A 10,968-nucleotide genomic window follows, 5' to 3' on the forward strand; every position below is an offset into this window, starting at 1 on the left:
GATTAATTATGTACTTACCTGTCATGCCCACCAGACTGTGTGAAACAGTCATTCTTAAATCCTCAGCACTTAGCCTGGTGCCTGGCAGGTCATAGGTGGTCAAACCATATATACACACATATGTAATTTTGCTGAATGCCTGGATAGAATGAATGGATTCAAGCGTAGATGGTTGGAGCGGGGAATACGTGTGTGCTTTTGGAAAGGCGATGGCCTATGAGAACTGTGTGGTTCTCTTGGCTTCCGCCGTTTCCAGATCGCCCACATTGCTGAAGGGTAATGGCTACCTTCTAAGGTCCCGCCGGTTTCTCTGCTTTGGGACACAGCTCTGCAGGGCACCGGCAGGGGGCGGCGTTGTCACACTGCTGGATGTTCCGCGGGTGACCGTCCCCTCCCCGGACCCCACCAGGCGCGCAGCTTTGGTGACTAGGCCGGGGCTCCCCCAGTTCAGAGGGGGCGGTCTGTCCTTCCTTCCATGCGAGGAAGTTGTCAGCTTGCAGGCGCGCTCCCCTTCCACCCCACCTTAGCCTCACGGACCCTCTACGGCAGAAGAAAGTTACTCCTAGTTTGGGAAACGCAGCGAGCCACCAGAAGAAAGGGTGGGCAGAGGGCGAGCTTTCTAGCAAAGATGGTGGTGCGAGTACGGGTGGGGATAATCATCACACTCCTTTCGCACTGCCCACGCTGGGGGGAGAAACTCTTTTATCCTTTAAACTCGCACCTTGTCTAGCAAACTAGCTCATTTCCACTGACGTTTGTTTTCACTTGAAAAAGGCAAACCTTAGCGCGGTATTACTACCGCGCTTTGCCTCCTGCGGTTCTCAGTGACAGGTCACGCCGCGATGTGTCGGACTCCGCGCAGCGGCTCTTTGCGCGCCACAAAGGCCGCGCGCTCCCCGCGCCGGGCGCTCTGGGCCCGCCCCCGTCCTCGGCCTTTGGCCGGTGGCCACCCGGCCGCCAGAGCAGCTCGGGAGTCCGCTTAGTGACGCGCCGGCCAGTGCTCTGTTCCGGCCTCCCGGAGCCGCTCGTGCGCAGAAGTCGGACCCACGCTCGCGGCCCCGCCCTCGCGTCTCCTCAAGCTCGCCCTGAGCTCCCAGGCGCTTCCCGACGTTTCCAGAATCGAAACCCAGGGAGCGAGCCCCTCCTCTCAGGCGCAGCGACTGATTTGAATGGACAAGTGGACTCATTAATTCACCCAGAGACCGGGTTTATTAATGAAGTAAACCGTCTAGCTATACACTCCATGGTGTTTAAAAGGGAAGCCGTGAAGAACCTCTGGAGCCCCATCATCTGTAAGAACCCGCCACATCTGGCGAGAATTTTATGTTTGGGAAGTTTCTGTAGTTGTGAGATTTTAGTTCTGTTCCAGTTTTGAGGACCACTTAGGACTCGTGAGACATTTTTGTCTCCTCCGTTGGGGGAAAAGAAAAAAACGCATAGGCGAGGGAGCTGTATGTAAGAGAAATATATGTATAAATACACGCACATAATATGCGCGCACAAGTACTGCCACTGGCCTGGAGCTCTGAAAACCGCTTGGCTCGGCCCGGCGGGCTCAGCGCGCCGCACCTCCGAGCTCCGTCCGCTGGCGGGCAGGGGCGGCGCCCTATGCAGATGAGGAGGGTGTGGCGAACGCGCTGCGCCAGGGCCCCGGAAGCGCGGAGAGGCCCGGTATAAAAAAAGTACTGAAGACGTTTCCCTCGCATAAGTGCTAAAGCTCCAGAGACCGGAGCGTGTGCGGCGGCGGCGGCGGCAGCGGCGGCGGCGGCGGCAGTAGTAGGAGCCGCCACCTCTAGGACCACCGCAGCTGAGACGGCAGCAGCGCGGGCGGGGGCGAGAGGCGGGAGTGGCCAGCTCAGGCGGCTGGGGTCTGGGAAGGACTAAGTCGCTCGCCGCTGCCTGGAGCGCACTCGCAGCTCCTGGAAGTGTTGCCCCTTCGCGGTTCCTCCCTCGCTGCGCTCCTAGAAGGGGCGGCCGTCTTCAGGTGACACAGACGGGACTCCCGCTTGCGCTTTCCAGATGCATCAGAGATACTTTTGGTGCGGGGCTGCTCTGCGGGGCGCGGTGCGCGCGGCTGGGGACAGGAGGGGCTGGGGAGGAAGAGTCTCAGAGGAGTCAGTCCCCAAGTCAGTCAGGGAGCGAACCGGGGAGGGGGCGCGCTCTTTCCTCTGCGGGCTCTTGTTCGCTGCCACGCGTCCTCACCTACCTTCTTCTCCCCTTTTTTTTTCTTCTTTTAGGACCGACCAGGGCCAAGTGGCATTCGGCGGGCACTTCATGGCGGAAGGCGAGGGGTACTTTGCCATGGTCGAGGACGAGCTGGCCGGCGGCCCCTACATCCCCCTGGGTGGCGACTTTAGCGGCGGCGAAGTCGTCGTCAGCGGCGGTTTCGGCGGGCATTGCTTGGACTATTGCGAAAGCTCCACGGCGCACTGCAACGTGCTGAACTGGGAGCAAGTGCAGCGGCTGGACGGCATCCTGAGCGAGATCATCCCGATCCACGGGCGCGGCAACTTCCCCACGCTCGAGCTGCAGCCGAGCCTGATCGTGAAGGTGGTGCGGCGACGGCTGGCGGAGAAGTGCATCGGCGTCCGCGACGTGCGCCTCAACGGCTCGGCCGCCAGCCATGTCCTGCACCAGGACAGCGGCCTGGGCTACAAGGACCTGGACCTCATCTTCTGCGCCGACCTGCGCGGGGAAGAGGAGTTTCAGACTGTGAAGGACGTCGTGCTGGACTGCCTGTTGGACTTCTTACCCGAAGGGGTGAACAAAGAGAAGATCACACCACTCACGCTCAAGGTAAAGCCACCCGACTTGGGCCTGGGTCCGCACCCGGGCTGGGCTGGGGTGCGGCGGGCTGAGGGAAAGGGGTTTTTCAGAGAGACTTGTGTTTGGTGCCACAGATCTGCGGCCGTGACAGGTTTGGGCGCGCTTATTTACTTTGCTTTTGATTAAAAAAGAAAAATGAGTAAAGTAAGGTGCGTGGACAGTGTTGAGCGTTTTACTTGGTGCTTCAGCGCCACAATTCTTCTGCTTCCTCCTCTGCCCTCCCTCCTCTTCCTTCTCCTTATTTTTTAACTCTTGGCTTTCCTTGCTTGAGTCTTGTCCAGAGTAGATTCTAAGTGGAAGAATGAAATGATGTAAATCATTTTTTGAGTCATTTTATGATCTAGCCTTTGGGAAAACAGCAGCCTGAAGCAGAACCAAGTCAGTGAGCTTATTGTATTGGAAAATGTGAATAGGTTTCCTAGCTGCATTTAGCTGACTCTGTGTTTAGGATAAATGTGGTGCGTCTCCGGGTTGGTTCATGTGTTAAGGTATAGTGGGTCCCCCCTCCCTACTTTGGTTCAAAGCGCGTTTTATATGTTTAGTTAAAATTATCTGAGGAATCAGCCTCCCAGAATGTCCTAATATAGTTCATTTTGATTGTAACTGCTGAGTACCCCTAGAAGGACAGACAAGATACTGGTCACATCTGTTGCCTCAGGGGGAGAAGAACTGGGTGACTAGAGACAAGGATGAGAGGCAGACCAACTTTTCACTGTATCCTCTTCTGTCTTTTGATTATTGTGTGGATATTGTGTGAATGTTGTACCTGTAAGACCATTTTCAAAAAATAACACTTCAAAAGTCAGACAAGACAACAGAACCTCTCAGTCCTGTGCTACATCTGCCAAAAGCCTCAAATTATTACTTCTAGTCTCCTTCCCAGACTGTAAAACCACTCGTTAAATGTATTTTTTTTTTTCTGTTTTCGGAAGACTATTTAAGCCTGTAGGTAGTGTTTTGCTGAAACTTGACAAAACAAAAGGGAAGGAGCAAAATAAATCTCATCTGTGAAGAGGATGTATTTGTTTATTATTTTTTCTAGGTATGCTTATCTTCTTGTTTTATCTTTTGAATTGTAGGAAGCTTATGTGCAGAAAATGGTTAAAGTGTGCAATGACTCTGACCGATGGAGTCTTATATCCCTGTCAAACAACAGTGGCAAAAATGTGGAACTGAAATTTGTGGATTCCCTCCGGAGGCAGTTTGAATTTAGTGTAGATTCTTTTCAAATCAAATTAGACTCTCTTCTCCTCTTTTACGAATGTTCAGAGAACCCAATGACTGAAACATTTCACCCCACGATAATCGGTGAGAGCGTCTATGGTGATTTCCACGAAGCCTTTGATCACCTTTGTAACAAGATCATTGCCACCAGGAACCCAGAGGAAATCAGAGGGGGAGGCTTGCTTAAGTACTGCAACCTCTTAGTGAGGGGCTTTAGGCCTGCCTCTGATGAGATCAAGACCCTTCAGAGGTATATGTGTTCCAGGTTTTTCATCGACTTCTCAGACATTGGAGAACAGCAGAGAAAACTGGAGTCCTATTTACAGAACCACTTCGTGGGGTTGGAAGACCGCAAGTATGACTATCTCATGACCCTTCATGGAGTGGTAAATGAGAGTACAGTGTGCCTGATGGGACATGAAAGAAGACAGACTTTAAACCTTATCACAATGCTGGCTATCCGGGTGCTAGCTGACCAAAATGTCATCCCTAATGTGGCCAATGTCACTTGCTATTACCAACCGGCCCCCTATGTAGCAGATGCCAACTTTAGCAATTACTACATTGCACAAGTCCAGCCAGTATTCACATGCCAGCAACAGACATACTCCACTTGGCTACCCTGCAATTAAGAATTATTTTAAAATGTCCTGTGGGGAAGCCATTTCAGACAAGAAAGGGGGGGGGAGGGAAGGCTGAATGACCCAGCCCTGATTAGGGACGTGTTTTGTGCAATGATGATCTGCTCCTGGTTTTAAGCTTGGCAAAGCTTGTGGATCCTTTCATAAGTATGGGAGCATGATCTCCAAACGATCGCCACCCACCATCAACCTACCCACCCGGTCCTCCTATCCAATTGGATTCTATCCTGAAACAAAAGAGACCTGTCATTCAAAGCAAGCAGGTTCTCCTAAAATAACATGGGAAAAAAATGCTTGATGACAATATGGGTTTGCAGTACCTTGCTCCCATAGCTTTGCCGTAGGAAAGAAAAGTGAAGTTTCTTATAAGATGGAATTCACAAAAGGGAAAATAGAAAGGATAAAAGGTTTCCTCTCAACTTAATTATCAAATCAGAAATTCATATAGTAACAACACAAGAAGAAGGGGAACTCCAACATTGGGTTTACTACCTGAGGCTTGTAGCAAGTGCTTTCTGTGAAATTATGCTATTGTGCTAACAGAAACGGCTTGCTCTAAATGAACGGTAGTAGGTTGGTGCAGTTTTCATAACAAACAGCAGAACTCTGATGACACAATCCATTATTTCCAGCTGCATGCATAGCTCACATTTTTAAAATGTGAAAATGCAAGCAAAAACAGCTGTAGCAAAGAAAGTAATGCTCAAGGACCAAAGATTTAACAGATAAAAATACCCAAGTAGAAGAGATATAGTAGAATATATAAAGAGTTACTATATTTGTTACACACCAATATACATCAAAGTGCCTGTTGCCTTTTGAAAATTTGGAGTGGAAAAATTTTATGGTTTAATGATTATTTTATTTTATCAGGGACTAAAGAAGAAAATAAAACAACACATAAGCTTGTGAATGGTGGAGGAAATGCCCTATTTTTTCTTGGCAAATACTTGTATAAAGTTAACATTGTTGGTGTGATATTATCATAGATACATATGTATGTGTATGTATATTATGTGTGTATATATTCATATTTGTGACGAATATATACACACAAAACATTGACTATGGTCTAGAATAATGTAGCAAATAGGAAATGTTTAAATACTGTGTTTTTATGTTTTCAACAGGATGACATGAGATGTGGGCATATTGCATTGATGAATTAAAACCCACATCTAAAAATATTAAAGCAAATGAAGGAGGAAAACAAGTAATATATTTGATAGGAAGAGCAGAAATTATACATTTTTAGTAAGTGTTTTTCCTTTTTATGTGAGCCATAGAATTCCACAAATGGGAGAATATTTGTTTGGCAGAGCACTCTTTATTTTATACTGAAGTGCCATTTTGACAGTTTGAACCCTTTTATTTTTTGTAGTACTTGCATGCTTCCATGATATATAATCCAGTGGATCATTGATCAGTGATAGTCTATTTAAATCCCTGACTGCTAAAAAGAACTTCTGGTGATCTGAACACTACTTATTAATATTTAAATAAATTTTTTAATGAATGCATTCTGCGTTCCAGGACCACTAGAATTTAGTAAATGTGAAATGACCCTTTTTAAAGAGTATTTGCACAATTGCTTAAAATTTATATATGAGATATATATTATATATAAAATTTTATAAATTCATGCCAATATGAAACATCTCTAATCTGGTTGTCACACTGCATTTAAATATTTAGTACTGTACTTTAAATTCAATCACTTTGCATTGACTCAAATCCAACTTTATATTCTCTTTCCCAGTTATACCTTTGTGAAATGAACTGGTATTACTATTTCAGTTCAATGACAGCTAGTCCTGACACCATCCCTTCTCCCAGCCCTTAATTCCTTTGGACACTGGTCTCTGGAAATCAATTTGTTAAAAACAAAACTAATACATAAAAACCTTCCCTTTGTATTGTGAAATAGCCACGTAATCCTTATCAACTCTAGTGGATGAATGCTTACTATGGTAATTTCTCTGAAGAACCAACCAGATTTTTATGGCCAGTTAAAGAGGGATTGGGGAAGAGAATAGCATCATCCTATTGGCAGTGTAATTTGTTTGTTATCTGGGCATCACTCAGATGCTCAGTGCTAAATTAATCCACCTGAACTACCTTTTGCACATCTTTCTTTGAAGCCTTAACAGGAACTTGATGGGTTTGCTGTAGCAGCTTCCCTGTGAATTCTGTCCTAGCTGTAACAGCTACTGCACTGCCACTCACTGCTTCCTAGGGAACTCTTCCTTTTCCCATGTTGGCTCAGTCTCCTTCACTCCAGCCCTGGGTCTGAAAAATTAATTGTGAATTCCCAGGAAATACTAGCCCATTTGCAGAATAAGCCTGATACTTAACTATCAGAAACCAGAGCTCCTCCTGTTTACCTGTTTGGAAGCTTTCTAAAAGAAAACAAAGGGAATGCTTGGGAACATCGGAGCAGCTGGTAATCTGCCTTCATCCTTCTCATCCTAACTCTTGACAAATGAGTTGTCCACTATTTTTAAAGGAATCTGGAGGTCTCTGGCTCTGCCATGGCAACAACCTGCTGTTAATTTATGACACAGATTTTTGTTTGGAGGGGCCTTATTTGATAATATACTTTTCATTTGTTTTCTCAGATATTTATGTTCTTGCTTACTCCAGGGTTGGTAGCATAGTTGAAAGTGCCAGCACCCAGCATTCAGATAGAACAGGCTGTACTCAAGACAACCTTCGGCATTTATACTTTAAAACTTACATAATTTATTTCTATTTTGTATGTACTATAGTCTTGTGCATATGTAGTTGAACAAACAGTGGAATATATGTCTTTCTTTGTGGATGTGTGGCCTAAAAATTTGAATGTCTGGTGAAAGAGATCCATGTGTATAGGTCAGAGAAAAGAACAGTTCTCAACTCCTGATTAGTGCCTGTGATTTGCTTGCTTTTGTGTTTATCTGGCCTACTGTGCTATTGCTTTAAAACAGGAAGAAGTTTTATCTTCTAGAGAGGCTCTTTTCACCTGTCCAGTCTGGCATGTCAGGACATTTCACCAGTGACAATGCCTTTTAAAAAGTTTACTTAGTTTGCAGTAAATCTAGTTGCTTCAAGAAGTCCTACTTTGATATGGACTTTTCCCTTCCAGGAATGAGATCAAGTATCTGCTCACTTTGATATTGGGTGGACTATTTTAACATGGTTCCAAAAAAAGGCAAGGATGGAAGAATATCTGTAAGCCAAACCAAGGAGGAAATGCAAAGAAAAGTGAACATACTGTTTTGCCACCTCTGTTTGCTTAATGTTGGTTGCTTTACTGTGCATAAAGTTGTTTTCAATGCAATGCTTATCAAATAAATATTGTGAACTATTTTGTAAATGAAATGTATTATGTTGAAAGCTGTCAGCAGTTCAAAAATAAGCTTTTTTGTTGTTTGAAGACAAAGTGTATTAGATGAAACCAAAAAGTTAAAAAAAAAGTAATTTTATATATAGTACCTATTTGAATATAATCTTTAAGATTTCTTATAGCATAGCCTTTTCAGTGCTAAGAAAGAATCTCTATGTAATATTTTGTTGTAATAATGGCTTGCAAACAAAGTACGTGGTAAAAGTACAAAGTTGGAAGATGTCAAGATAACTTGGCAAGACTTGCTGCAAAAGTCTTGCGGAATGGAGGAGGCTCTGCCCGCTGGCTGTCTCTCTCTCCAACCTCTCTCCAACCATTGCCTGCTCTGAGACGTCCTGTTGCAGCAAGCTGCACCTTGGGTCACTCTTTTGGAATATTGACTTTAGACTGTGCCACAGGCAGAAAAGGAGTTGATGGAGAATGGACTCTTAAAAACTGACATGTTTGAATCAGTGCTAGAGGGAACAGATCGTGAATTTTGTTTACAGCATCCAATATTTGGATTTTTTTTTTTTTTTTTTTTGTAAATAAAAAGAAGTTATTTTTTTCTATTCATTTGTGTCTGTTGTTCTTGGTGTCTGTGCTGGCTAAAGATCATGTCCTCTGAATCCCATACTGTGTCCATGAGAAAAGACAAGGCGGTATTTGAAGAAGACCAGCCTTTAGCAACTTTGTGATTGGAGTACAATAAATTAAAACGTTCAGCTTTCAGCCAGCCCATCTCTGACTGGCTCATTAACTCCAAAAGAATTCAGTGGGTGCCAAAATTGTTTTCTTTGGGCACTAACTTAGCTGTGTTAAGTGACTCAGAAGAGCTGTTTTCCAATATCGGTAGAGACTCATGGCTCTGGACTACAGGGCTCTAGTAGCCCCGAGTGGGCCTTGGTATTCATGAGTAGGCCAAGTGCTTGGTATTCATCGGTCATCAGTGATTTTATATACATTATCTGTTTGGGGCTCTATACTGTTATTCGAAGGAAACGTAGAAGGGAGAGCAATCATAGGATCTAATATGTTGTACTTCGTGTGTCTGCCTGTGCTGGGTGCAAAGAAATCACCCTTTTGACTAGTATTTACGTGATCTCACCTGTTCAGATCACCAGGGGGCATGCATTTATTTTTTAATTAAATATTTTCTTTGTGTAATTTTGGAGACTTTCTCAATACTAGTAGCATGAGAATTTGGTAATCCTAGGCTATTAAAGGACCTACTGGTGGTTTTAAAAAATATTTGAAGTCTTGATGTTAGATGGAATGCATGCTTGACACTACATCTATGAAAGAGCCACTCCTGGTATTAAAAGACAGCCTCCCACACATATACATCATAAAAATACAAGGTTGTTATTTTGTTTACATGATACAAGGGTAATTTCGTGTCATGCTCATCTTCCTTTGTTGCAACCTCTTCATCTGTCTGCACCAGTCCCTCACCTGTCTGTGGTCATCATAATTCTTTTTAAACAAGGTTTGAATAAGTGCAGTACATGTGAAGCTCCTCCTAGACTTAGATACACCCTGCTATTTCTAGTTGAATTACTAGGCTGCATTTAGCTAAGCCTATAAAGAACCCACCCTTCCTTTCCTTAGGAACGTCATGCCCTAAGCATTCAGTTTCTTTAAGACGAAAAACGAAAGACAAAAATTAATACCCAAAAGCAAAAACGAGGAAATTAAAATCATGGTCTTTAAATATAAGGTAGAATAAGAACTATTAAAATCATCGAATACTTCAGAAATTAAACTGTAATTTCCTTCTTAGAACCACATTTGAAGTAGATGGAGTGAATGTCCTTCAGTCTGATAGCAAATATTTTTAGGTAAGAGAGGCGGGGAGACATTTTAAAATGACAGTGGCTTTTACCATGCAAGGCCCAGATCTTGGTTTCTAATGCCAAGCTTCAAAAACGGGAACTAGGTCTCCTTGGACAAACGGCTTAATCTAGGGCTGGTGTAGGGAATATACCAGAGGAACCCGGAGCACCTGTAGTTCCAGAAAGTAAAGATATGCTAAAAAACAAACAAACAAAAAACACAAAAAACAGAGCAACGAGGGCCATGTCAAAAGGACACAGGTGCCAGCTGAAAGAGTTCCAATGGCCGAAGCTTGAATAATTTGAGCAATGAAATAAGTAGCATTGGCTTATAACCCAAACTATAAAATACCCATGAGTCCCTACAGATAGAAATAAATGATTGCATGAATAAATAAATAAGGGTAAAGAGACAAGTTTCATGTGCAGAATCTATGCCTCCTCAAGGAGCTGGAGCTTAACTCTCTCTGTACCTCTTGATTGTGGGCTGTGCATAGTGACTTCCTTCCAAAGTGTACAGTATGGAAAAGGGTGAAAAAGGAGTGTCTGTACCATTGGCGAAACCTGACAAACTATAGATGACCATGATCAATATCAACAGTGATAAATCACGAAGATAACATGTATCAGTATGAAGTGATGAAAATGGCACTTTACCTCTGTTGTTTTCCTCCTCAAAACCCATAACCTCTAATCACGAGAAAAGCACCAGACAAATCTAAATTGAGGGCATTCTCTAAAATACTGGACAAGTACTCATCAAAACCAGGAAAATCTGAAAACTACCACAGCCAAGAGGAGCCTAAGGAGACATGACAACTAAATGTAATGTGGCATCCTGGATGGGATCCTGGAACAGAAAACGACTTGAGGTAATCTGAATCAAGTATTATTGAAATAATATTCCAGTACTGATTCATTAATTAAATGACAAATGTACCATAGTAATGTAGGACATGGGGAAAGTGGGTATGGGGTATATGGGAACTCTGTACTACCGTCACGATTTTTCTGCAAATCTAAAACTATTCTCAAATAAAAAGTTTATTTAAAAAAATGAAGACTGAGTGACCATTCC

General features: G+C 44.0%; 1 protein-coding gene across 3 annotated transcripts; it reads left to right on the top strand.

Moving 5' to 3' along the window:
• The first annotated feature begins 1,044 nt into the window (after window positions 1-1,044).
• Window positions 1,045-8,627, top strand: TENT5A (terminal nucleotidyltransferase 5A). Of its 3 annotated transcripts, none has more exons than XM_074333226.2 (3): window positions 1,045-1,292; window positions 2,238-2,796; window positions 3,906-8,627. In XM_074333226.2, the coding sequence occupies exons 2-3, from the start codon at window positions 2,275-2,277 to the stop codon at window positions 4,680-4,682; spliced, it is 1,299 nt and encodes a 432-aa protein (XP_074189327.1). In that variant the 5' UTR covers window positions 1,045-1,292; window positions 2,238-2,274; the 3' UTR covers window positions 4,683-8,627. The 3 variants fall into 3 exon arrangements, with proteins under 3 accessions (XP_074189327.1, XP_019585122.1, XP_019585123.1); XM_019729563.3 differs by lacking the exon at window positions 1,045-1,292 and adding an exon at window positions 1,630-2,039; XM_019729564.3 differs by lacking the exon at window positions 1,045-1,292 and adding an exon at window positions 1,635-1,984.
• Window positions 8,628-10,968: the final 2,341 nt, after the last annotated feature.

Source organism: Rhinolophus sinicus, chromosome 2 (genome assembly GCF_057876585.1).
Source record: "Rhinolophus sinicus isolate RSI-liver-muscle chromosome 2, RSI-T2T, whole genome shotgun sequence".
NCBI classification, from domain to species: Eukaryota; Metazoa; Chordata; class Mammalia; order Chiroptera; family Rhinolophidae; genus Rhinolophus; species Rhinolophus sinicus.

Excerpts from the sequence above, each read along its gene's own strand:
- TENT5A (XM_019729563.3), top strand. The coding sequence starts at position 2,020 with ATGCATCAGAGATACTTTTG. Across the intron at positions 2,040-2,237 it reads ATGCATCAGAGATACTTTTG|GACCGACCAGGGCCAAGTGG; the intron begins GTGCGGGGCTGC and ends TTCTTCTTTTAG. Across the intron at positions 2,797-3,905 it reads TCACACCACTCACGCTCAAG|GAAGCTTATGTGCAGAAAAT; the intron begins GTAAAGCCACCC and ends TTTGAATTGTAG.